This window comes from Erythrolamprus reginae, chromosome 3, assembly GCF_031021105.1.
Source record: "Erythrolamprus reginae isolate rEryReg1 chromosome 3, rEryReg1.hap1, whole genome shotgun sequence".
Taxonomy (NCBI): domain Eukaryota; kingdom Metazoa; phylum Chordata; class Lepidosauria; order Squamata; family Dipsadidae; genus Erythrolamprus; species Erythrolamprus reginae.
In genome coordinates, this window is record NC_091952.1 from 216,295,745 (window position 1) to 216,323,063 (window position 27,319).

At 44.3% G+C, this 27,319-nt stretch overlaps 1 protein-coding gene across 8 annotated transcripts in view; it reads right to left on the reverse strand.

Moving 5' to 3' along the window:
* Window positions 1-27,319, reverse strand: part of NCOA2 (nuclear receptor coactivator 2) — a 175,700-nt gene that overhangs the window by 43,335 nt on the left and 105,046 nt on the right. For all 8 annotated transcript variants that reach the window (XM_070747910.1, XM_070747916.1, XM_070747914.1 and 5 more), the window contains exons 5-9: window positions 11,137-11,240; window positions 6,408-6,585; window positions 4,871-5,059; window positions 2,836-2,937; window positions 2,587-2,727 (exon numbers count right to left, since the gene is read on the reverse strand). In XM_070747910.1, coding sequence (XP_070604011.1) covers window positions 2,587-2,727; window positions 2,836-2,937; window positions 4,871-5,059; window positions 6,408-6,585; window positions 11,137-11,240 — 714 coding nt within the window. The remainder of the gene's footprint in view (window positions 1-2,586; window positions 2,728-2,835; window positions 2,938-4,870; window positions 5,060-6,407; window positions 6,586-11,136; window positions 11,241-27,319) is intronic.

The following is a 27,319-nucleotide window of genomic DNA, read 5'->3' on the forward strand; positions in this document are numbered from 1 at the left end:
TATATCTAGAACTTTTTAGAAATAAATATAAACAAAATTTTTATATTCTTCAAATTAATAAATATATCCTTCATCCTGGCAAGTGTGCAATTAACTTGTTTAATAGAGTATCCAATATATATGATTCAAATTGTTAAAGTGTAGTACAAGACATTTAAACTAACTCATTTTTATATTCTCCAAACAGAGCTCAGTTGGCCTTATAACCACACATCCACCTCCACATTCCTTGGGGCCGGAGCTGGGCCAGAGCTAACCACAACAGACTTATGGTTGGAGGTCAACACAACATGATTAACTGTATTAACTGCAGCATTAGAAAGGTTGAGAACTACTGGACTCTAGCAGAAAATGGTATCATTCATACTATTATTAATGGTATGGAGTTCTAATATGAAAAAAGCATGTTCAGTGGTTCGGTATTTGAATAAACTTTTTATATAATTTATCGTTTTTAATACTGTTAATTTCTTCTCTTCCCACTTCTGTATTCTGTTTAAAATATTCCTATGGTTTCTGTCAACAACCGTGCTGCTGAAAAGTATTTACAGTGTTCCCTCGATTTTCACGGGTTCGAACTTCGCGAATAGCCTATACCACGGTTTTTCAAAAAATATTAATTAAAAAATACTTCGCGGGGTTTTTTCTATACCACAGTTTTTCCCACCCGATGACATCATACATCATCACCAAACTAATAATTTTTGCAAATAAATAACAAAAAAAATTATTGTAATAAATAATTATGTTTATAAGTATCAGGATTACTAAGTGTCTTATTCAATGGTGAATACCAGTAATAATGGTGAGTAAATTGTTGTTAAGGGAATGGGAAATGGTAATTAAGGGGTTTAAAGTGTTAAGTGAAGGCTTGTGATACTGTTCATAGCCAAAAATGGTGCATTTACTTCCGCATCTCTACTTCGCGGAAATTCAACTTTCACGGGCGGTCTCGGAACGCATCCCCCGCGAAAATCGAGGGAACACTGTACATGCATAGTACCAATCAGTCATCAATAGACACCTAGAGATAAATTTATATATCATTCAAAAGAGGCAATAAAAAGCTTAAAAACCCAACCAGACCACATTCTTTCCAGCAGCCCACACCCAAATATGCAGAATTAACACCAGAAAAAACAATGAAACAGAAAACCTATTACCTGGCCTATTCAAGGAACTACCAAGGAGAAAATCACATCCCCAGGCAAGCTACTATATATCACATCCCCTGCCAAAACGGGCAGGACAAGTTACCCCACACTTACTAGCACTGATAATGTCAACTGTGCTGGTAGTGAAATGTCTGCAAGCAAAAGCCAACATTAGACAGCATGAACGACTTATATACAGTACATCTATTCTACACTTTTTAATCTGTTTGATTTTATTATTATTATTATTGTTATTATTTATTAGATTTGTATGCCGCCCGTCTCCGCAGACTCGGGGCGGCTCACAGCAATGATAAAAACAATATACAGTAACAAATCTAATATTAAAGTTTAAAATAACAATTTTACATTAAAAAGCCTAAAAACCCCAGTATATAAAAAAGCATACACACAAACATACCATACATACAGCTACATAGGCAAGGGGGAATGTCTCAGTTCCCCCATGCCTGACAGCAGAGGTGGGTTTTAAGAAGTTTACGAAAGGCAAGGAGGGTGGGGGCAGTCCTGATCCCTGGGGGGAGCTGGTTCCAGAGAAGGCTCTTCCCCTGGGTCCCGCCAGACGACATTGTTTAGTCGACGGGACCCAGAGAAGGCCAACTCTGTGGGACCTAACTGGCCGCTGGGATTCATGCGGCAGAAGGCGGTGTCGCAGATATCCTGGTCCGGTTCCATGAAGGGCTTTATAGGTCATAACCAACACTTTATTTTTAAGTTTGTCACATTTTATTTTAATAGTTTTAAACAATTTTGGCAATTCAGTGGTACCTCATCATACAAACTTAATTGGTTCCAGGAGGAGGTTCGTAAGGTGAAAAGTTCGTAAGATGAAACAATGTTTCCCATAGGAATCAATGTAAAAGCAAATAACGGGTACAAATCCTTCAGGAAAATCCCAAACTTTAGAAGGGAGGTGAACAGAGGGCAGGGAGGAGCAGCTAAAGGGGGCGGGTGGAAGAAGCAAGGCTAGGCTAAAGGGTGAGTGGGAAGGAAGAAAGGCAAGGGGGGCGCCCCTCCCTTTTCTTTCTTCAAAAGACACCGTTTCAGTTCCTTTGCAAGCACCTTGTTCTCTGCAAAATCTTTCCTCCCCCAAGCTGCTCCTCCCTTTTCTTTCTTCAAAAAAGGGGGAAAAAAGAAACCCCTTCATCCCAGCAGCAGCTGCTGGGGTTCGTAAGGTGAAAATAGTTCGGAAGAAGAGGCAAAAAAATCTTAAACACTGGGTTCGTATCTTGAAAAGTTCATTAGAAGAGGTGTTCGTAAGATGAGGTACCACTGTATATGTTAAATTTCATTTAATAAATGAAAATTTCACATATTACAGTTTTCCCATAAGTTATTTTTAATTGCCCTGACAGGTAATGTATAACCTTATTTCAATATAGCAAGCAAAAAAAAGAGAGGCCATTCTTACCCTCTTGGTGATGCCTCTTAGCAAAAGACATATCTCCCTCATGTTGTGCATAGAATCTCTGAATGCACCTTCTCACCACATCTTCCCAACCAGGTTTCATAGCTGCTCTCATGGTACTAGTGTCCAGTGACGTTATTTTGCCTGTTTATACACACACATAGACATATATGTGAAGACACTGATGCAAGAGGTGGTTCAGGTCTTGTGAATTTTTTGGGGGAAGTAAATATTTTAATGTGTTCTTTGTACCTTGTAAATCCTGACGAGTACTAAAAGTCTCTGAGGAAGGCAGAAGTGGCCTTTCCTTCATTGGAACTCTCCGTGCCACACAAATCAAGCAAGATTGCAGATCTTTAATGGAACAAACATTTTCTAATCAAACAAAAGTATCTGATAGTGTAATACAGAATTACTAAACAATTCTGTAATACAGAATTACAACAAGAAAGTAAACATGACAATGGCATGGTGAAAGGACTGTTTCCCTACTGTAGCGATGTTCCTTAGTTCCCCAAGGAATCCATATATTCTTTTGACTAAATTTCACTTATATGAGGATGGCAGTATTCCTCAAATCAACTCTTTTCCAATAAAGAGTAAAACTCTGGCTGACAAATTTTTTGAAAGACTGGAAACCTTCTGTACTTTATGTTGAAGGAAAGAATGTATTGATGATGAACGGATCTGAATATCAAGAGAGATGCAGATTAAATATGAAAGAGAATCTGCAAAAAAATTAACTGAAAGAAGGAACATTAAGTTTGCAAATATCTGTTCAAAAGAATTTAAGAAGTCATTTAATCTAGTTTTGTTAAAATCTTTTCTTAAACTTGTTTTTTGTCTTTTTATTTCTTACTTTATAAAAATTCTTAGCAATACTTTTAAAATTTCTTGTATCTTGATTATACATGCTCTGCCATGCAGGTTAAACCAAGCTTAATTCCACTAAACCCAGAGCTTACATATACATTTGTCTAAACAATTCTTTCCTTCAATGCTCAGCAATCAGTAACATAATAGCCTTTGTTACAAATTGCAAATTGTGAGTTGTTACTCCATAATGCCTTATAACCTTAGTTTCTCTGGCTCTGTTATAAAATTGACCTGCATTTTAAATAGAAAATGACAGTACTTCCTTGTAGGAATACCAAATTTAAGGAACTACTAATAAACAGTTCTCAAAGAACTCCTGAATACATACAGTATATTTAATGCTAAGTATACTGCTTGTTGACAACCATGTGAAAGTCAAATAGGTTTCTAAATCAAACAAAGAAAGTCGAGAAGAGTCTTGCAGACTAAATCCATTCCAGTTTTTGCACTTTTCAACTAGCTAATGATCAAAGTATTCTGGTACAATTTATTTTTACTTCAGCCTTTTAGAAGACCATTATATAAATTAAAGAACTACGTTTAGTTTATCTTTGTCACCTGTATAGCACACCTATATTGAATGGTGTACCTTAATTTATTTTTGTTAGATTTTTATTCTGCAGTCTAAGAATTCAAGGTGACACACTCTATTATTTTTCCTCAATTATGTCCCAGTAATAATAATAATAATTACCTAGTGAGCTTATTATACAGCTGAAGATTGACCTGCTTTTCCTATTATTCATGATCATTCACTGGTATTTCATTCAAAACGTCTTATATGGGAATGCTTATAAATTTGAAAACTGGAATGCTTTCGACATTTTTAAAGAAAGACAATGAACTAACGAACACCAACAACTTAATAAAGTAAGCTGTAATTTATAAAAAGTAAGTCCTACTGCAACTTAAACAAATTCTATCAACATTTTTAGGTATGTATATTTTAGACCAAGTTCCATGATATAATGATATGTGCATTATACAGTGTCAGCTTGGAGAAGACATCAAGAGTATTCAGATGCAATAATTGCCATTGCTTTTATATAATAAAAAAATATGCATAGTGATCTACATATACTGAGTATCAGCAAATGTTTAATTTAAACTCCAACATTGTATTAGTTAATAAGATAATTAGAGAGGAAAATATAAAATGTTGTCTGTGGTCTTGTATTTATGTAAATAGTGATTAATTTAGATCATTATAAGTGATGGATGGTTCAGATAGCTCTCTCAATTTTTGCTTTATGCTTTTCCTCTATGGTAAGTAAATGTGAAACACTGTAGACTCATGAAAGGCTGTAAAATTAGTTCTTAATTTGTGTTTAGTAGTTGTATTAGTAACCAAATAGTGCCAAGAAAAAAAAAGACAGATGAGGAAACCATCCTTCATACAGATAAAATGTACCTTCACCATCTTCCTTGATGGACTTTGGTTGAGAAACCGCAAAGCACTGCATAGTTTCATATTTCTGATGTGCTTCCTGGTTTTCATGACTTTCTTCTTCAGAATCAGTTAAAGGTTTTACTAACATCCGACAGTTAAAAGTATGGCTATTGCGCCTAGGAGATTCACCAGACCAAGATCCACCATTCACTAAATAAAACAAAGTTCATATAGAATAAATAGATTCTTAGCAAGATGTTCTGACCAATAATATTTAAAGCCTTAAAAGTAATTTCCTAGCAATCAGTGTCTGAAATAGTAAATTATAGTCAGTACCAGTGCTGACATGGCTGCTGACTCAGGGCTAGTTCAAAGTTGTTATGCCATATTCTCTTCTTAAGTTAAATCCTTGCCACAACATAAATATTTATTCCATAGTCCAGGGGCCCATATGTTTTTATATCAATACTTGCATCACAATAAGAAAGAAATATGCACAAGCTGATGAACATTATTTCCAACAGAAAGCTAAATTCATCTGCTGAAGTCGAACAATATTAGGCATCCAGGGAAAAACTTGTTTTTTCCTGTATGGTTAATATTGGGATATAAAAATGAACTCCTTGAACAGAACAGAATAGTGCCTGCTGGCAAACAAATACAATTTATAATTTCTAGGTACCTGAAATGAGCAATGTTTCCAGCAGCTACCACTACTAAAAGATTCTTTAATATTTCAATGTTAGCATATTCTGCCCTCTGAGTGTCAAAATAAACAAATATGCCCCTTAGGAAAAATCAATAGTTCAACATGCAGTGAATTAAAAAAATCTCTTCCACTCCACTCTCTCTCAAATAATGGCAAAGTAGAAAGTGGTTAGGAAGGTCTTGGAAAAGGTATTCAAATACCATGAAGTATCTATATCTACAAAGATCACAATCATGCAAGCTATGATTGGAACACACTACAGAAGTAAAAGTTGGACTTCAAATAAGCAGACCAGGAATAACATTGACATCTTTGAAATTTGATGTTGTAAAAAACTTCTGAGAATATTGTGGACAGCCAAGAAAACCAACCAACCAACCAACCAACCAACCAACCAATCCAGAGTTCTCACTTGAGCCATAAATGACCAGGTTCAAATTATTCTACTTTGGACACATTATATGAAAGCCCATCTCTCTGCAGAAGGCTTTAATGATGGGAAATGTGAAAGGAAAGATAAGATGAGGATAACCATCAGCAAGGTTGATGGAGTCAGTTACAATAGTGATGAGAGCACATTGATTTGAAAGAATATATTCGGTCAGATCATTATAAATAAAATCTACCATTATGTTATCTATCAATAACAACTCAATGATTTAAAAAGCACTGGTGATCATATCAACAGAAGGAAAAGTACAGTTCTTTTTTGTTGGTAGAATCAGTGCAAAAATAATTCTATTTAAAAATAACCTATCTGCTTTACATGCAGGTCAGCTGATGGCAAAACCCAAGTACAAAAGTAAACAAGGACATATTCACTACAAAATACATCTCTAGAACACTTACTTGTAGATTTTGGCAGCAAGTTTCTGACAAATTCATTATGGTCTCCAACATGTAAGATGTTATATACACGTGTGTTCATCAGTTCTTCCTGGTTGTATCGTAAGTACTGTGTCACATTCTCTGATACAAATACCACGTTACCTTCTGGATTCACTACGAAGAAGAATCCATCCAGGGCCTGAAGATAAGAAACATTTTAAAAAACTGCTGAGAATCCAAACAAGGTGAAAGTAATACTACTACTATCTGATGAAATTTCTTAAAATAGAAAAAGATTTTATTTTATCAAGTTATCTGGTGTTTTTAAAAAAAATTAAAGACAAGTGGGCAATGCTTTCATCCCTTTTTATTAAACAATTAAAGAAAATTTTCATACTAAAAAGTTACTATGTTTAACAACAATCCAAACTTGACTGAACATTAAAATTTAGAAATAATGCTGAATTTAATGTGCTATATTGTGATAGGAAGAAGAGATATATGGCTTAAATTTATCATGTCAGTTTTCAGCAGACACACTAAAGATACAAAGTTCTAGTGAGTAGAATAGAAAATTGCAAAATTCTGGAGCATAAAGGAAAAATTAAAATGTAACCTGAAATCTTGGGAGATCAATGGAATTATGAATATCTCAATGCTAAAACTATTTGTCATAATATGTATTGACTATTTATACATAAAACTAAACTAAATTTAAAAGCATATTTAATAACTTAGGCTGCACATCTAAGAGAAGACTCACTGTACCTAACTAATCTTATTCCTTGGTTGATACACACATATATGCATTATTTTAATTTTATTAGTGACTCATAGAACTAAAACCATGTTAAGATCCTGGTACTAATCTAAAGTAATATAGGCACAAACCTCTTGCCATAAATTCAAATTGGTATATGTAAAATCTTTCTTTTAATCCCCCCACTCCAGCTTTTAGCATAAAGTAGCACTGAAGTAGAATAGAATAGAATAGAATTATTTAATGGGCAAGTGTGATTGGAAACACAAGGAATTTCTCTTTGGTGCATATGCTCTCAGTGTAAATAAAAGAAAACATACATTTGTCAAGAATCATGAGGTACAACACTTAATGATTACCATAGGGTTCAAATAAGCATTCAGGAAACAATCAATATTAATATAAATCATAAGGATACAAGCAACAAGTTACAGTCTTAGAATCATAAATGGGAGGAGATCAGTGATAGGAATGATGACAAAAACTAGTAGTAAGAGTAATGTATCCTTAGTGAATGGTTTGATAGTGGTGAGGGAATTATTTGTTTAGCAGAGTGATGGTATTCAGGAAAAAAATTGTTCCTGTGTCTAGTTGTCTTGGTATGCAGTGCTCTATAGCAACGTTTTGAGGGTAGGAGTTGAAACAATTTATGTCCAGGATGCGAGTATGTCAATGACAGAAATCTATGCTCTTGTATGTTAGGTTTAGAAATCTTGTCTTCAGGCAGTCATAAATATACCTGTTTTGCAAATAGCATAGTTTTCTACTTAGGGTTGGACCAAACAAACAAAATTGTTAGGTAGATTTAACTTAAACTACGCTGAACAGAGTTTGCAATGGGGACCTCAGTCAATGGTACAAAACTGGAAAAGGTATCAGAATGGTTTGCTATTGGATATGGCTTTTGGGGTTTGTTTGTTTTTAAATGCCCAAAATTCAAAAGGACATAATTGCGATTATGAGAAACTTAAAACATGAGTTTAATATATTTGTAGGGCAGGGGAGGGGGAGAAAAATAAAGACTTTAAATCCGCTCAATCCAGATCAACCAAAAATACCACGCTCACCAACTATGTTATCTTCCTACTAACCAAACCCCTTGGATTGTAATGTAATATAATAAAAATGAACAAGGAAGCAGTATCTCATGGTAAATGATTCTAACCTTTGTGATTCTAACTTTATTACTTCTATTTATCAGTAATTATCAGCAATTTATTTTCCATATGAATCCTGGCTTTTTTTTATAGGACAATGAAAGATGGAATCAATATGATGTGTTTTATCAGCTCTTTTTGCTGGTCAATAGTTAAAATACAGAAAAGACTTAAAACAATTAAACGTTTTGTGAAAGAGCTATGTTCTAGTTAGTTTTCTAAAAACAAAGAGAAGGGACAAAATGAAAGTTCTAAAGATGTGCATTCTGTAGTCTAGAGGTGTTGTGGTTAGCTCTGGCCCAGCTCCTGCCCCATGGACTGTGGATGTGGGGGAGACATCCACATGCTGCAGGCCTGTTTTGCCCCCCCAGTGGAATCTGCTGATGAAGGCTCCTCTGACCAAGAAGACATGAGTGACAGGGAGGAGGAGAATGGGGCAGACAGCTCAGAAGGAGATCAATTGGATTCAGAACAAGAGTTAATGATACAGCCACGCATGAGGAGAGCGATGCATAGGCAACAACAACTGAGAGATTATTATCAAAGAAAATGAGGCCACCTGTGGGGGGGGGCTGTGGTAATTAGTGAGGCTGCTATAAATAGCAGCCTATGGGTTTGGCCATTGTGGAGGATTATCTGATTGTTGTGTTTCATGACTGCTTTACTGACTTTGACCTTTTGTGTGCTGATTTTTCCCCACTTTGAAACTAAACCAGAGCGAAGTGTGTTTCACTTTGTGAAAGAAGAAGGACTGTGAATTGCCTCACAGCTGCAAGCTAAGTATCACAGAACTGATAAGTGACTTGTACAAATTACCAGTTTGTTTGGAGACAAGTGCTCTTTGCTATACCAAAAGAGGGCTTAGTTTTAAGTGAATTTTCATTATAAAGAACATTGTTTTGAATTTTCAAACATGTGTGTGTCTGAAATTTGTACCTGTGAATTTTTGGGAGGAGTCTACCAGAGAGCCCGACAGAACAAGAAGTGACACAGGAGCAAGCCTTTCCTTTATGCCAGTTAAAAGAACTTCTGACAGCTGGGGTACCTGCACTACAAATCTTGCACATCCTAACTACTGGCCATGACAAATGACATAATAAATTATAGGAAGTATTTATTTTCTTTTTCTGAATGTATGCGAACTAGATACTTGAATTATTGGAATTAGATTTAGAGGATCTCAAGTTTGTCCACTTAATTAGCTGGAATCCAATAATTGCAAACTGGAATAAAAATGTCTTGAACAATAGCCTGCTGTTTTCTGTATAGGTAGGTCTGCCCGGAACATAACTTAAAAGAAAACAGCATTATTAAATGGACTTCAGTTCTGGCTCAGGAAGAATAAGCTACATGTTATTAATAGTCCATTTATATATTAACAAATATACCATTATTTGTTAATTATATATTTGTTAATGACATTTATTTGTAAATATAATTATTTATATTATGAGTGAAATGACCAGAGTACTGTTATTACATCACTGCCTCTATATTTATTTTTCTCTTGCAGAATTTTTTTACATAAGATATTGGTTCCCTAAGTGTCTTTGATCGTATCTTATACACAATCAAGTATTATTTACTGCTACACTTTTAAATCAGATTATGGAATTATGTAAATAGATATATTCTCCTATAAAAACTATAGAAAAACAACGCATGTTAACTCTTAACTCTTCAGAGGGTTCTGAAGTTGAACCATAAAAATAGCATGGAGAAAAACATAAATTAGCACATCATATATTCAAAGGTTTATTATATTTGTTTGCATATTGTACTGCCTTTGAATTTTACAATCCATGCAGCCCGTAAACTACAATTTATAAAATGAACCTGCAGAAAATGCCCGGCCGGTGACTCACCTCCCCGGCCCGGATTCGCGGCAGGGCCAGGGAGACGCAGCTCCCGGCACAGCCGCCATCTTGGAAGGCCGGGATCTCGCGAGATTTCACGAGATCCCGGCCCTGCTGGTCATTGGCCTGGCCTGATGATGTTGTCAGGGGCGGAGCCTGCCAGCCCTATAAAAGGGGCTGTGCAGGCTCAGGGTCTCCTTTTTGCCCCTGACAACGAGCAGGCGAACACCCACCTATCTTTCAGTGTGCTACTGGGGTCGCCCTTAGGGGGCTGAATAGGAATTTTTGGTGGTCTCGGTATTTTCTGCGACCATTTTTTCACCTATTCCACACTGTGGTGCGGGACGGATGGTTAGGGGGTGCTTCACTCCCTTATTAGTTCTAATTGGCTTACCTTTGGTCATTGAGTTGGCAGGTTAGGGGCGGAAATTGGGTGGTGTTTAGCAACTGCGTGTTCTCCATTGGGCATCTTTGGGGATGATTGGCAGACTCTCTCCAAGGGCTCATGCTGCCTTTAAATCGATCTGAGCAATTGGGGAGAACCTGCCTTTGGGTCTTGCCCATTTCTATCCCCTTTCAGGGGTTGGACGGCGAGACCTCCCACATGCATTGCATGGCTGGGATCCAGGTGAGGGCGCGACCCCTTCACCTGGATCAGCATGGAGCTACGCCCATATGTTGCTCCGGAAGTTTTTCTGACGTCATTTCCGCCCCGGTTGACCTCTGCGGGTCCATGTTAGATTGAATTAAATTTATGATAATTTAATTAATAAAAATGACCCAGTTTTAAATCCAGCTCTGTGTTCGTGTCGTTGCTCTGCCTCTGCTGCAAAGCTTGTGTCATATGCTGGTTTTTAGGATAGCACAAGATTTTATCATAAACTGCTTTTGCAAAAACAAAATCCAAATTTGTTATTTTACTGAATCTCACAGAACATTGGAAATAATTCTAAGTATCAAAACTTTCATCCCTTTACCTCAAGCATCATTGGTCCAAGTGCATCCTTGTCAATTACACTCTGACCTGTGGATGACACATCAGCTTTCTGCACTTCATCTTCATTGGCTGCTGCTGCTTTCTCTGCACATAAAAAAAGAAGAGGGAAAACACATACTTTAAAGTATATGTATTGAGTGCAAGACAGCATAGTGCAGTGTAATATGTAATATTATACTTGATAGAAGATGGGTATCATAATCCCACATGGAATCAATCACCATTTTAAAATTCATTCAGACAGAGCCAACTCTTGCCTGCAAGATTAATGTTTGTCAAGTACAAATAATCATGAGCAAACTGGTTACTGTGAATGAAGAAAATAGCTTTTTCTCCCACAGTAGTCTCTTTTCAGTGGTACATATTTATTACCAGGAATTCATTACAGTAAATTAATGAATACATGTTCTGTCTTTGATCTGTCATGAATAACCTTTTAATTGATCTTTATCTGTAATTACTTATTGAATTTAAATAGTTTAGATGCGGGTTATGTGATTTTTAAAAAATTATTGTTATGTTCAGAATCTAGTAGCTTGAAGTGTTTCTTCACAAAAGGGATTCCCTAAATATTACAAGTAATACATTCCTTAAGTAAATGAAAATTTATATACATATATACAGGATGGAGAATATATTTGAAGTCAGCCTTGTTTCCTGTTGACTGAATGGATTAATCCCCTCAGTTTTCTTGGCAAGAGTTTTGGAGGTGGTTTATCAGAGCCACCTCCTAGGACTGGTCCAAAGTCATCGTTTTTTGTACCTATGAGAGTGAAACTTGAGCCTTGTGCATGCATGCGCCGGCCAAATGATTACCTAATTCAACTAGAACTTATTTATGAACTTGTAACAGAAGTGAAAAGATGATGTACAGTGTTCCCTCGATTTTCACGGGTTCGAACTTCACGGAAAGTCTATACCACGGTTTTTAAAAAATATTAATTAAAAAATACTTTGCGGTTTCCCCCCCATACCACGTTTTTTCCTGCCCGATGATGTCATATATCATCACCAAACTTTCGTCCACCTTTAATAAATAATAATAATAATAATAATAATAATAATAATAATAATAATAATTTATTGTATTTGTATGCCGCCCCTCTCCATAGAATATTTTTTAAAATAAACTTTAACAAAGAAACATGGTGAGTAATAATCTAAAAGGTTGCTAACGGAATGGTAAATTGCAATTTAGGGGTTTAAAATGTTAAGGGATGGCTTGTGATACTGTTCATAGCCAAAAAATAGTGTATTTACTTCCGCATCTCTACTTCTCGGAAATTCAACTTTCGCGGGCGGTCTCGGAACGCATCCCCCGCAAAAATCGAGGGAACACTGTACTGTCTTTTAAAATATTTATATATTCAATAAACTTTTTTCTTAGAAAAACTTATTTAAACTCACTACAAATATTATTGGATTTTATTATTTTCCAAATTATTGGATAAAAGCAAAGTATTGCTATTAAAAGCAAAAGCAAAATAGTGCAGCTAAAAATAAATGTGAAATCCACACTTCATTTTAAGACTAACTGGCAAATCAAGATTTACTAATAATGTTTTGCTTGCATCAACAATTTACACTTCCTACATCTGTGCAAAGCCAGAAATCCCACACTGATGATAATTACTGAACTAAATATAAAGCGTTTGGATAACAGTTAAGGCTAGAAAATATAAAACATTATTCATGAAAGAACAGCTACATCACACATGAAACACGATTTTATAATATATTCCATTAAGTTTAGATAATTATGATGACATTCTGTTTACTTGTGAGTAGATTCATGGGAGTGAATGACATGAGAAAGAAAGAAAAAGAGAAAGATTATTATTTGGTGTATTTATATCAAAGAATTCAGAAGAAATATACACCACAATTTAACATATATTAAATCATGAAGTAAATGAAGCAATTTTTAAATATATACTTGATTTTTAATTTACATTCTATGTTTTTAATTCAATCCCATTTTATTAAATTAACAATATTATAAAACTGGAAAAAGTAAGAATTTAAAAATCCTTGTATTCTATTTCATAAATACATTTTACAGTGGCGAATGGAAGCGAAATGGGAATGACAGAACATACAACCATTTAAAAGATTCAATGTTGCCATGATGGCAGATGATGTATCTGGATTTGTTTTTATTTACCAAACTTCAAATAATTCCAAATAAGAATCCACCATACTGTTCAACTAAAACAAAACTGCAAAACCCTAAAACCAAACATTTTCATCAATATTCGAGTCTGACCAGATAACAAACAGGTCTAGTGTAATGAAATATTTAAACATTATTCATATTCTTTGTTCGTTATTAAGTTTATTTTTCACTGCATTAGTCACTGCACTAAAATCTTAGATTTTAAATATAAAAAGCATGTAATAATAATGTCTTAGCATTTCTCTCGGCAGCAAAATGTCTATTATTTTCACAAGATTTCAGCTTTTCAAAAGAGTTTATAAAATTATTAGCTGCCGTTCCAATTTCCAGTCTCAGCAGGAATGCTGCGCCCTCCCTAACAATGTTTACCTTTCATTTAAAAAACAATATACCTTCTCATTACATTTTACAACACACCTTCGTGGACCTGCACACGGCAACAAGCACCCTTATTGATTAAAAACCCAAAATATTGCTACCAAAAAAGATACAATAGCAGAATGACTTTGAGAAGGTAAAATAAGGGAAAGAATTATGCATCTGTATTGAACTAAAATTAGAAAAGCTGCCATATGGCACTGTGAAGCCAGCAGCACATTCTTATTCATTAGGAAGCATTCTGCCAACATTAAAATACAAGGCCTCTTCCTGCACTCTCCAATTGTGTTTATCTTTTCAACATTAATGCACGATATATCATCAGCTTGCTGAAATCTCCTGCAGTGCATATTTTAAAAGCACAGCTGCACTATTTCCTGGTTTGTTTATTGAGATCAGCTTTAAGGGTAAAGATTTGCTTCACTCCCTTCTTTATGCACAGTGCTTCCTGTCAGCGAATGACTGTCTAAAAATCTGCTGAGTGACAGTTGTACCAGCCAATCCTAAACTATGAGTGATAATTCTTCCCTTTTTTCCCCTTTTGGTACCGATCTAATGGCTGAGAATAGAATGCAGTCTTGCTTTCACTTTTATCCCTAATGATGCAAGTGTAAACTAGTTTGGGCACAAGGGGGTAAAATGGATTAATCCATGAGTTAAAAGCTAGCTGGCTCGTATTTTGCAAGTCAATGACTCTTTTGCCATAGAATTTGTATCCTGTATTAGAAGGTAGAAGGATGGGTAATGTAGAGGGAAGGTAGTGTAACAGAAGGAAGAAAAACAGTCTGATGGAGTAATAAAAAAAAAAGATACTGATATATGGTTAATTGGATAAAAATGTATAATTTTGTATGTTATTAATGAATTTTAAGGTACATGTATATATGTGTGTATGTTTGTATGTATGTATACACACACACACACACACAAAAAAGTGTGGAGAATTTTTTTTTTGCATCATGTATTGGCAGGATGTGCTACATGAGGTTGTGATAAATAGCTTCATTTGTCTTTTTTTGAGAAATTGTAAAATGATTCTTATATTGGAAGCATGATAGCAAATATTTAGAGGCACAATAGCTGGTAGAAAATTAGAAAATAATATTTAAAATGCATCTAATTAGGACTAAGTAAGTAAGTAAGTAACAATTTAAGAAGAATAGCGCCGGCGGACTTACCCGCGGGCGCCTTTTGCAGGCAGGGGCCGGGAAGACGCTGGACACACGGCGTAGCCGCCATGTTTTTCGGCCGAAGTCTCGCGAGATTGCACGAGATTTCGGCCGAGGATCGGGCCAGAATGGCCCGATCGTGATGCTGTCCGGGCGGGGCCTGCGAGCCCTATAAAAGGGTGTGCAGGCCCCGGCTCAGCCTTTTCGCCCGGACAGCTGGTGAAAGCAGACACTCGGCTGGGTGTCTGCTCTTCTGGCGCGATCTTGTGTGCCTCGTGGCAGACGCCATTTTGTCGAGCCTCATCGGAGGCTCGTGGAGCTGCAGTCGGCAAAAAGGCAGTAGCAGCGGAGGGGCCTCACTAGGAGCCTCGCCGCTTTTGGAGGGTCATTGTTAGGGCCCCCCGGGACCGGGGGGAGGATCTTCCATCGCCCCCGCGGGAGCGTGGCTACTGCTTGCGGGGGAGGGGGGAGTCTGTGTTGGGCCTCCCCAGGATCGCAGGGGGGTTAACCCCTTTATACACAGGGGGCAGTTTGGCCTTGAGGTGGGCATTCAGCATGCCCCTATGCCGGTTTGGGCCTGGGGCCGGTCGCTGCCCTCTGTTAGGGGCTGGGGCCTTCTGGCACCGGCCTCTCAGTTTAAACAAGAACACTTCACACAAATAATAAAATAAAGATAAAAGGTTTATTATTTCACATATATTTTATTTGTTAATATTTAATATTATAAGGACTTTGCTTCTTGTCCTTTAGCATAAGTTCTTCGTTTATTGATAACTGGGAGCATATTTAGGAATGGCCCCAAAGAAGAAGCAGGCCCGGGCCCCCACGGCCCAACCGGGGGTTCGGCCTGGGCATGCTTTGAGGCCTTCTGCCCGGGTTCGGGTTGCCCAGGAAGCGGCCCCTGCGGGCGCCCCGGTAGGGGGAGTGGGACTTGTGCCTCCTGTGGCTCAGGATTTGTCTCCCTCTCTTTCCTGGGCCAGGGTCCTCGAGCGGCTGGAGGCTGCCCTGGGACGGGACCCCGAGGCAGCGGCGGCCCAGTCCGGGCAGGTGGCCCAGCCTGGGCTGATGGCGGCGTTGCCTGGCCCTGGGAGGCCGGGGCCACCCTGGATGTCTTCGACCCCTTATGGGGCAGGTGAGGTGGCACCACACACACCTTCCACTTCTTTTCTCCCGGTGCCTGGACAGGCCTTTGTACTGCCGGGCTTTGGGAGTGGGGCTGGTTTCATGGGGTCTCCCTTAGGCACCTGTGGCCAGGTTTGGCCCCCGCCAGCTCTTGCGGCGGTGGCGCAGATCCCTGGGGCGGCTTTTCCGCCGGGGCCTGGGATGCCAGGGGTGGGGGGTTGGAACCCACTGGCGCCTGCCGTAATGCCCCCGCCTCTGGTGTTGTCTTACCCGGTGGGGATGGGGGTGTTAGGAATGGGGGCCACCACGGTGTGGGACCCGTTCGCCAGTTTAAAAACGGGGGTGATCCCATCCGGTTTACCGGCCACTCCTCTGGGGTTCCACCTTTACCCTTCGGTGAAGGAGGCGATATGGAAGGGGGAATATGTTGATTTATTTTCCATTTTGAACTGGGAGGTCCCCAATCAGGACAAAGATGCAGTGCCAGGGGGAAAACCCAATAAAACCAAGGTCAGCAAGTGTTTCAGCTCTTGGCTGTACGCTTTCCTGACCTATGCCACGGTGGTTATTCAGAGGCAGCCGGCCATGGCCACGGCTTTGATTAAATATGCTGACCTCATTGCCCGGGCCCACTTTGAGTATAAAGGTACCATCTGGCGGCACTACGACAAAGGGTTTAGAATGCGGCTAGCCTTTGACCCGACCTTGCCCTGGGATGTAGTGGTGCCAGACCTTTGGTTCCAGGCGACTTACATGTCTGGGAAGGAGGGGTGTGACAGGACGGATAGTGGGCACTTCATGGAGGAGGAGCCCACAGCTTCCGCCCCTGCCAAGGCTGCCACGGGGGGTGCGGGGAAGGTTGCCTTCCCCGTATGTCATGAATTTGCTGTAAAGGGGCTTGTTTTTGTCCCTTTTGTAAGTACAGGCATGCAGATGGGAACTGCGGGGGTTCCCACGCCGCTTCTGTGTACCCCCGTCCCAAGAAGGGAACAGACAAGGAGGGAGAGGGCTCAGCAAAGTCAGCCCCACCTGCTGGGGGAAAAGGGGCCCAGCCCAATTAATCTTAAGGCACTCGAGGGTTGGTTGAAGGACTACCACCCTCAATCGAGAGCGTCCGCTCTCTTGTTAGGTTTTTCCAGGGGATTTAGGATCCCTTATATGGGGGTTAGGAAAGCCTTCATGTCCGACAACCTTAGATCGGTTGTGGGACATGAAGACATCGTTAGGGAAAAGATTCGGAAGGAGGTGGCCGAGGGCAGGGTCCTCGGGCCTTTCCCGGAGCTGCCCTTCCCGAATCTTAGGGTGTCACCATTAGGGGTGGTCCCCAAAAAGGCGAGTGGTGAATTTAGGTTGATTCACCACTTGTCTTTTCCAAAAGGGGAGTCAGTGAATGACTTCATTCCTGATGAACTTTGTTCAGTCCGGTACGCATCCTTTGATGCGGCCGTGGCCATGGTTAGGAAGTGTGGGGTCGGAGTCCTAATGGGTAAATGCGACATTAAGTCTGCATTCCGGCTCCTCCCCATTCACCCAGACGACTTCGAGCTCTTGGGCTTCCACTTTGAGGGTGGTTTCTATGTAGCCAGGGCTTTACCTATGGGTTGCTCTGTCTCATGCTCTCTTTTCGAGAGCTTTAGCACCTTCTTGGAATGGGCGCTCAGGAGGAGCAGTGGTCTGGGTTCGGTCGTTCACTACCTTGATGATTTCTTGATGGCGGGGCCTGCGCTTTCAGAGCAATGTTTTGCTCTGATGCAGGACTTCGAAGCCCTTTGTGCTCAGTTGGGGGTGTCTCTAGCCCCGGAGAAGACCGAGGGCCCGGCCACCAAGATTACCTTCCTTGGTATTGAATTGGACTCAGAGGAGCAATCTTCTAGATTGCCCCTAGATAAGTTAGTCAAGATCCGGGCTAAGCTTGATCTTGTGTTGGGCTGCAGGAGGGTCACTCTTAGGCAGCTGCAGGAGTTAGCGGGGATTTTGAATTTTGCCTGTCGGGTCGTGGTGCCTGGACGGGCTTTTCCCCGGAGGTTGTATAGTGCGATGAAGGGGCTACGTTTGCCCCATCATCGTACCCGCTTATGCGCCGGGGTCAGGGCTGACCTCTGCGTATGGCGGGACTTTTTAGAGTGTTTTAATGGGTTGTCATTTTGGAGGCACGAGCTTCTTTTGGAAGCTGAGTTGCAGTTGTGTTCGGATGCTGCGGGGACTTGTGGCTTTGGGGTTGTGTTAGGTGACCAGTGGTGCTGGTCTGCTTGGCCTCCGGAATGGAGAGCCTCCCCTCTGGTTAAGGATTTGACCTTTTTAGAGCTCTTTCCCTTGGCAATGGCCTTAGAGCTCTGGGGAGAGCAGTTCAGGGACAAGTCTTTGCACTTTTGGTGTGACAACCTGGCGGTTGTCCATGTTGTGAACGCCCTGTCCTCTAAGAGTGACAGGGTCATGCGGCTTGTCCGCCATTTTGTGCACAGGTCTCTGTCCCTAAATGCGTTGTTTTTGGCCAGACATGTCCCCGGGTTAGATAACGGGATTGCTGACGCCTTGTCCCGTGGTCAGTTGTCCAGGTTTCGGACCCTGGCCCCGTGGGCACGTGCGTCACCTGAGGCTTTTCCCTACCACCTTTGGAGTCTGGGTGGGCTCCCGGGCAGTGGAGAGTAGAGGCCTGCGGGGCTATGGCCCTCTCAGGGGTGCTTGGCACTCTGGGGGCTTAGCAGCAGGCAGGTAAAGAGTTTGGGGATTTCAGGCGGGATAAGGTTTACCCCTATAGTTGGCCTGCCCCAGTTGTATACCTGGCCATATTTTGCGTCCAGCTTAGGCAGCGTGGCCTTTCAGTTAGGACTATTGGGTCCAGGTTAGCCGGCCTCGCCTTTCTGTATAATGCGGGGGGGGGGGTTTACTGATTTTTCTGGTGACTTCCGCATTCGGAAGATGTGGGCGGGCTGGGCTAGGAGTCTCCTCCGATGCTCGCCGGGCCCTGACGGTGCAGCAGCTGTCGCTGATTAGTCAGGCTTTGGATAGTCTGTGTGCCTCTCTGTACGAGGCCCGTCTTTTTAGGGCAGTGGTTTGTGTCAGGTTTTGTGGGGCCCTATGGGCTAGCAAGGCCAGGGCCGTATCGCAGGTGGACGAGTTGCTCCGTGCCTTTCATTTCATCGCTTTAGTCTAGCTGGGTTCTCGTGTCCAGGGTTTGGCCAGGCCAAGTATGGATCCCGCCGGTTAGGGAACCCTGGTTCCGTATCGGCGCTGCCACTAGCGCGGTATCGGTGTTTCTCGATACGGAGGATTCGGGGAAGTCGACCGCTGGCGGTCAACGGCCTGTTTTAGGGTACGGCTGAGGGTCCAGGGTACGATCTTAGGCCAGGTTCCCCTTTGGTCCTCTTCTATTTAATCCCGCCAGGACACGACCGACGGTGTTGCTTTGGGGTCATAGAGCGTTCCCGACCACTCAGCAACAAAGTACCGATGGGGGGACCCTGCCGTCGTTGGCGGCTGGGTCTTTGTTGTCTGGCTGGGGAGAAGGGGTGTGCGGTGGGAAGGGTGTTCTACCGCTATGGCTGGGATGGCGGCATCCCAATGCTGCGCCCAGGTGGTGCTGGGAGGGCGGCATCCCATTGCTGCCCCCAGGTGGTGCTGGGAGGGGGGCATCCCATTGCTGCGCCCAGGTGGTACTGGGAGGGCGGCATCCTATTGCTGCGCCCAGGTGGTCCTGGGAGGGCAGCATCCCATTGCTGCGCCCAGGTGGTACTGGGAGGGCAGCATCCCATTGCTGCGCCCAGGTTGTACTGGGAGGGCGGCATCCCATTGCTGCGCCCAGGTGGCTGGTCTTGCCCCTCGATGGCTATGACCTGGGCCTGCTTGGAGGTCTGTCATTGATCGGCCAGGCTCGCGAAGGCCGCGGTGGCTTCGCACGGGTTGGCCCACCATGCGAGTGGTGTGGTCTTCGATCCTCCCGGGGATCATTTGTGGGTCGCCATTTCCCTTAGGGCCATTCACCGGTTAGCGGGGAGCTACTTCAGGCCCTGGGTACGGCAGTCAGGTAGTTAGGTTGGGTTGTAGTGGCCCATCCCCTCATCACTGTAGATCGGCCGTGGCTTTACCGTGCCGACGGTGTTCACCTGTCAGGTCAGGGGATCACCATTTTCTTACAGGACCTGCAGAGGTCTCTGCGCGAGCTGGTGCAGTTAGAGGGGGGAGTCGGGGGGCCAAGATAGAGATCTGACCCCCGCTCCGTGGCAGGTTAGGGGCAGAAAATTGGGTGGTGGTTTAGCAACTGCGTGTTCTCTATTGGGCATCTTTGAGGATGATTGACAGGTTCTCTCCAAGCTTGTGGTGGAAGCGACCTGAGCAGTTGGGGGGAACCTGTCTTTGGGTCCCGCACCTTTAAGTCCCCTGTTAGGGGTTAGCCGGCGGGACCTCCCACATGCAAGTGCATGGCAGGGTCTCAGGTGAGGGAGGGGTCCCTCACCTGGACTAGCATGGAGCTACGCCCATAAGTTGCCCAGGAAGTTTATCTGATGTCATTTTCCACCCCGGAAGCAATTGTTTGACCCTGCAGGTCCATTGTTTGGGTCATAGTTAGTTATGTTAATTATGCTAATTTAATTAAATAAATTATGCAAATTTATTTTAATAAAATGACCCAGTTTTAAATCCAGCTCTTGTGTCCGTGTCGTTACTCCGTCTCTCCTGCAAATTCAAGTAACATACAGTACGTGGCAGAAACAACTAAAATTAAAAAATGGAAACACATCGAACAGAATTCATGACATATTCTATTATTCAGTAAACGATCTCATAGATAATACCTTCAAGTATGGCAATTGCCTATGCAACCGAGAACCACTGGGACTGTCATTAGAAACATATTTGTTGCTAAAATTTACTTCACACTGAGCAAACCCTCAAAAATCAAGGAGTCCAATTGCATCCTTATTCAATTTTCAGCCTTATTTATTCTTCCCTTATTGTTTAACTTCAATCTGTTGCCTTTTAGGAGAACAGGCAATTTCTGCTTCTGTAGACATCAGTAAAAGCCATTGCCAGAAACCATTACTGGCAGATAACTTAGATCAGTGATGGAGAACCTATGGCACGGGTGCCCCAAGTTGTATGCGGAGCCATATCTGCCGGCACACGAGCCATTGCCCTAGCTCAGCTCCAACATGCTTATTTTTGGCTCACACAGAGGCTCTGGGAGGGCATTTTTGGCTTTCAGGGAGTCTCTGGGGGGGGATGGGGGGCGTTTTTACTCTCCCCTGTATATAAGATAAGCATTTGAAGCCTGGGAAGGGTGAAACACGAGCCTACTGAGCCCACCAAAAGTTGGGAAACAGGCAGTTTCCTGCCTCCCGAGGACCTCCAGGGGGGGGGGAACTGTTTTTGCCCTCCCCAGATATTGAATTATGGGTGTTGGCACCACACATGCGTGATAGCACACGCATACGCTCTTTTGGCACCCTGGGAATAAAGGTTCACTATCATTGTCTTAAATCCTATAACTTCTGGTTCTTAAAATGCCTATCTACTATTTTTCTTCTCTGGATTGGTGTTACATAGCTAATTTTAAAGATAATCTTAAAGATAAATGGGGAGCAAAATCCTGTCCAATCTTGACAATCCTATTAATCAATGTGCAAATGTATGTGCATATAGTATATTTTATGTTAGTATAATACCTGTGAAAAAGTCACACCCTGAAAATTGTTCTGTTACTGGTATTAATGCTGGATGATTTATCTAATTCAATTTTAATCTACCTATATTGAGTCTGGGACATCCCAGTAGACATTTCTTTGCATAGATTATTAGGTAATTAAGTTATCTTACTCAACATCTGAAAATTTAGTGTAAAGTAAAAGTTGGAGCTAGAGAAATAATGTGAGGTTGTGTTAGGATTACCATGTCCATGGAGAGGGGCGGCATAGAAGTCCAATCAATCAATCAATCAATCAATCAATCAATCAATCAATCAATCATCTCACTCAAGAAAGTAGGCTTTCTTGACAAGAGATATATGTCATTGAGTGAACTGAGTGAACTTAGTGTAATGAGACCACTCTTGATGAGAAACCATACACATGAGCTAAAATGATATTATATACTATATTATATAATATATATTTTCATATATATATGAAAAAGTCTTCCTAAGAATTAGTTGACAATTATTATTAACTATAGCTATTAACTAACAAGTTTCAAATCATTGTTCTGTACACTGCAATCAATCAATCAATCAATCAATCAATCAATCAATCAATCAATCAATCTCTCTCTGTCTGTCTGTCTGTCTATCTATCTACCTACCTACCGATCTATCTATCAGAAATTCACTGTATCTACTCACAGGTATACAAATTTGCTCATTCATTCATGATCCGAAGTCAAGGTGGAAGGCTCATTCAATTACATATACTGAAGTTATGGACAATGAGCAGATCATTCTGAGAATATCGCCGGCTGACTTACCGGCCCCACGGCGCTTTTGCGGAAGGGCCGGGCAGACTCGGACCCTTCCGATGGTGGCCGCCATCTTGTTTTCGGCCGAAATCTCGCGAGGCGAGATTTCGGCCAAGAATGCTTTGCCCACGTGGTGGGCATGACGTTGGGTCCGGGCGGGGCCTGCTGGCCCTATTTAAGGGCAGCAGGCCGGGAAGAAAGCCTTTTCGCCCCGGACCTGGATGAAGAGCAGACACTCGGCTGAGTGCTGCTCGGACACCATTTTAGGTTGCCCTCGTGTCGCGGCCGCCATTTTGTGGCCGACCGAGGGAGCGAAAAGTTGCTACTCTTCAACGAATCGTCGTTTGAGGCTTCAATCCTCAGGACTCGTGGAGCTTTCTGTCAAGGATCCCCCTCGGGCCCGAGGGGGACTGGTAACCTCCTCCCGGCCGGGAGGAGGGCGTGGTGGGGGCGTTTGGCTGCTGGGTCCCCGGTCTTGGGCTGGTGGGAGGCCGGATTTCAGGCCTTTAAGGCCTACCTGTGAAGGGAGGCTTTCTCTTTAGCGCCTAAGGGAAGGGGCCTGGGGGTGACAAGGGCTTCTCCCCCTTCCAGTACTTGGCTCCAGGCAGGGCCCAGGGGTGGGGGACCTTTGCTTGCCACCAGACGGTGGGGAGTTCAATCCAGGTAGTTTAGGTTGCTCCCTGCATACTGGAATTAAGAGTTGGGATGGCTCCAAAAAAGAGGCCTGCCACTGCCCCTACGGCTCCGCCGGCTGCGCGTCCCAGAAGGGCCCTTAGGCCTTCTGCCCGGGCTCGGGCCAGTAGGGAGGGGCCTACGGGGGTGGTCCCCGAGCAAGGGGGGTGGTTTCGTTGCCTCCTGCCCCTCAACCTGTTCTTTCTCCTGCAATGTCTTGGGCCAGGGTGTTGGAGAGGCTCGACGAGCTCGAGCAGTGGAGAAGCGGTGCGGGCCCCGGAGGGTCCCTCGATCAAGTTCCTGCGGCGTTGGGGAGAGATCCTGCGGCGGCCCAGGCTGGGCAGATGGCTCCGGTTGGACGACAGGCCCCGGCAGGGCCGATGGCGCCTTTTCCGGGCCCTGCAACAATGGGCCCCCCGTGGATGTCATCAACCCCGTACGGGGCAGGTGAGGCTGCACCACACACTACACCGCTGTCCTTTCTTCCTTCCCCCACCCCGGGTTTTCCCCCGGCGGGGGTTGGGAGCGGGTCCAGTTTTTTGGGGTCCTCCACCGGCACCTGCGGGCAGGTATGGGCACAGCCGGTTCCTCCTTCGGGGCCGCCGGCGGCCGGCCCTGCTCCGCTGCCCGGGACGGGTCCTACGGGGATACCTGCGGTGCCTGGGGCAGGGGGGTGGGTTCCCCCGGCCCCTGCTGTCATGCCCCCGCTCCCCGTCTTGCCCTACCCCCACGGTGCGGGAGTTTTTGGTGTGGCGGCCAACTCGGTATGGGACCCGTTCGCTTGTATTAAAGCAGGGGCTATCCCGTGCGGGCTGCCGTCCACCCCTCTAGGATGCCACCTTCACCCTTCGGTCAAGGAGGCTATATGGCGGGGAGAATACGTCGATCTTTTTTCGCTTTTGAACCGAGAGGTTCCCAAGCAGGAGAAAGAGATTGTCCCGGGGGAGAAAACGAAGAAGACCAAAGTAACGAAATGCTTCAGCTCCTGGCTGTATGCTTTTCTTACTTATGGGTCTGTGGTGATTCAAAGGCAGCCGGCTATGGCCTCTGCCATGTTTAAGTATATAGATTTGATTGCTAGGGCCCACTTCGAATATAAGGGCACCATATGGCGCCATTATGATAAGGGTTTCCGTATGAGGATGGCGGTAGAGCCTAACTTGCCATGGGATATGGTGGTTCCGGACCTGTGGTTCCGGGCCACGCATATGTCTGGAAAGGAAGGGTGTGAGCGTACGGATAGTGGGCACTTCATGGAGGAGGAGCCTGGCGCGGCTTCACCGGCCAAGGCGACTCCTGGTGTGGCTGGCAAGGGGGCCTCGCCCGCTTGTCATGAGTTTGCTGCAAAGGGGGCGTGTTTTCGTCCCTTTTGCAAGTACAAGCATGCCTGCGGGAATTGTGGGGGGTCCCATGCAGCTTCAGTCTGTCCCCGCCCCAAGAAAGGGGCGGAGAAGAAGGGCGGGGGTCCAGGAAAACCTCCCCCACCAGCTGGGGGAAAAGGGGCCCAGCCCAATTAATGTGTCTGTGCTCGAGGGTTGGTTGGTCGACTACCACCCTCGCCCGAGAGCCGAGCTGCTCTTGAGGGGCTTCTCCGAGGGATTCAGGATCCCTTATGTGGGTGTTAGGAAGGCCTTCATGTCGGACAACCTCAGGTCGGTTGTCGGACATGAGGACATTGTGAGGGCTAAGATTCGAAAGGAGGTCGCTGAGGGCAGGGTCCTTGGGCCTTTCCCGGAGCCGCCCTTTTCGAATCTTAGAGTGTCCCCCCTGGGGGTGGTCCCCAAAAAGGCGAGTGGTGAATTTCGGTTGATTCACCATTTGTCTTTTCCAAAAGGGGAGTCAGTGAATGACTTCATTCCTGACGAGCTTTGTTCGGTCCGGTACGCATCCTTTGATGCGGCCGTGGCCATGGTTAGGGAGTGTGGGGTGGGAGCCCTTATGGGTAAATGCGACATTAAGTCGGCATTTCGGCTCCTCCCCATTCACCCAGGCGACTTCGAGCTTCTGGGCTTCCATTTCGAAGGTGGGTTTTATGTGGACAGGGCATTGCCTATGGGCTGTTCTGTTTCCTGCTCTCTTTTTGAGAGCTTTAGTACCTTCCTGGAGTGGGTGCTCAGGAGGCGTAGTGGCCTGGGTTCGGTCGTTCATTACCTTGATGATTTCTTGATGGCCGGGCCTGCGCAATCGGAGCAATGCTTTGCTTTGATGCGGGACTTCGAAGCCCTTTGTGCTCAATTGGGGGTGCCTTTAGCCCCCGAGAAGACCGAAGGCCCTGCCACCAAGATTACCTTCCTCGGTATTGAATTGGATTCAGAGGAGCAATCTTCCAGATTGCCCCTGGACAAGTTGATTAAAATTAGGAGTAAGCTTGAGGCGGTCCTGGGCTGCAGGAAGGTTACTCTTCGGCAGCTCCAGGAGTTGGCCGGGATCCTTAATTTCGCCTGTCGGGTAGTGGTGCCTGGCAGGGCTTTTTCTCGTCGGTTGTATGACGCGATGAAGGGGCTACGTTTGCCCCACCATCGTACCCGCTTATGCGCTGGGGTCAGGGCTGACCTCTGCGTGTGGCGGGAGTTTTTGGACCATTTTAACGGGTTGTCTTTTTGGCGGCAGGAGCTTCTTTTGGAAGCGGAGCTGCAGCTGTGTTCCGACGCTGCAGGGACTTGCGGTTTCGGGGTAGTGTTAGGTGACCAGTGGTGCTGGTCGGCATGGCCTCCGGAATGGAGTGCCTGTTCCTTGGTTAAGGACTTGACCTTTTTGGAGCTTTTCCCCTTGATAGTGGCCTTAGAGCTCTGGGGAGAGCAGTTTAGGGACAAGACTGTGCATTTTTGGTGTGACAATCTAGCGGTTGTCCATGTTGTGAATGCCCTGTCCTCAAGGAGTGACAGGGTAATGCGGCTTGTCCGCCATTTTGTGCACAGGTCCTTGTCTCTGAACGCCTTGTTTTTGGCTAGGCACGTCCCGGGGCTAGATAACGGGGTGGCTGACGCCTTGTCCCGTGGTCAGTTGTCCAGGTTTCGGACCCTGGCCCCGTGGGCCCGAGAGTCGCCAGAGGTGTTTCCAGCCCACCTGTGGAGCCTGGGCGGGCTCCCGAGAGCTGGAGGGACGAGGCCTCCAGGGCGATCGCCTTATCTGTAGCTCCTGGCACTCTGCGAGCTTACCAGCGGGCAGGTAAGGAGTTTGGGGATTTCAGGCAGGGTAGGGGTTACCCCCATAGCTGGCCTGTCCCTGTTGAACACCTAGCTGAATTCTGTGTCCTGCTGAAGGGGCATGGCCTTTCAGTCAGGACTATCAGGTCTAGGTTAGCCGGCCTCGCCTTTCTGTCCAAGGCGGGGGGGTTTAGAGATTTTTCCGGTGATTTTCGCATCCGGAGGATGCTGGAAGGCTGGGTGCGGGAGCGACAGGGGTTCCCTTCTGACACTCGTCAGGCCCTGACAGTGCAGCAGCTGTCTTTGATTAATCAAACATTTGACAGTCTGTGTGCCTCTCTGTACGAGGCCCGTCTTTTTAGGGCAGCGACGTGCGTTATGTTTTTTGGGGCCCTCAGGGTCAGCGAGGCAATGGCCTCCTCGCAGTCTGACTTGTCGCTCCGCGCTTTCCAGCTCGCTGATCTGACCTTTAGACAAGGGGGTGTCTCCCTTTTGGTGAGACGCTCCAAGACAGATCAGTTACACAGAGGGGTTAGACTTGAACTTAGCGCAGCCACCGATCAGTCTGTTTGTCCGGTGGCTGCTTTGCTGCGTTTTTGTGACTTGCGGGGGTCAGGGCGTGGGTACCTTTTTGTACACCAGGATGGCACCCCCCTGACACGGTATCAATTCTGGGCGATAGTGTCTAAGGCAATGTCTCAGGTAGGCATGGATCCCGCCGGTTACGGAACGCATTCGTTCCGTATCGGCGCCGCCACTAGCGCTGCACTTTCCGGTTTCCCGGCCCAACGGATTCAGGAGATCGGCCGCTGGCGGTCAGTGGCATATTTGGGTTATGTTAGGCCCGCTGAGGATTCCGGGCAGGGTTTAGGCTAGGTAACCTCTCTGTGTGTGTCCTCTTCCAGGTTCCCAGTCCAGGCAGAAACCGACGGCGCTGCTGTGTGGCCACAGCATGGTCTTCTGGGCCGGCCGCTCAGCAGCCAGAAGCGCCATTGGGACCCAGCTGTCGTTGGGACGGTGGGTCAATGTTGTTTGGATGGGCCGGAGGGGTAT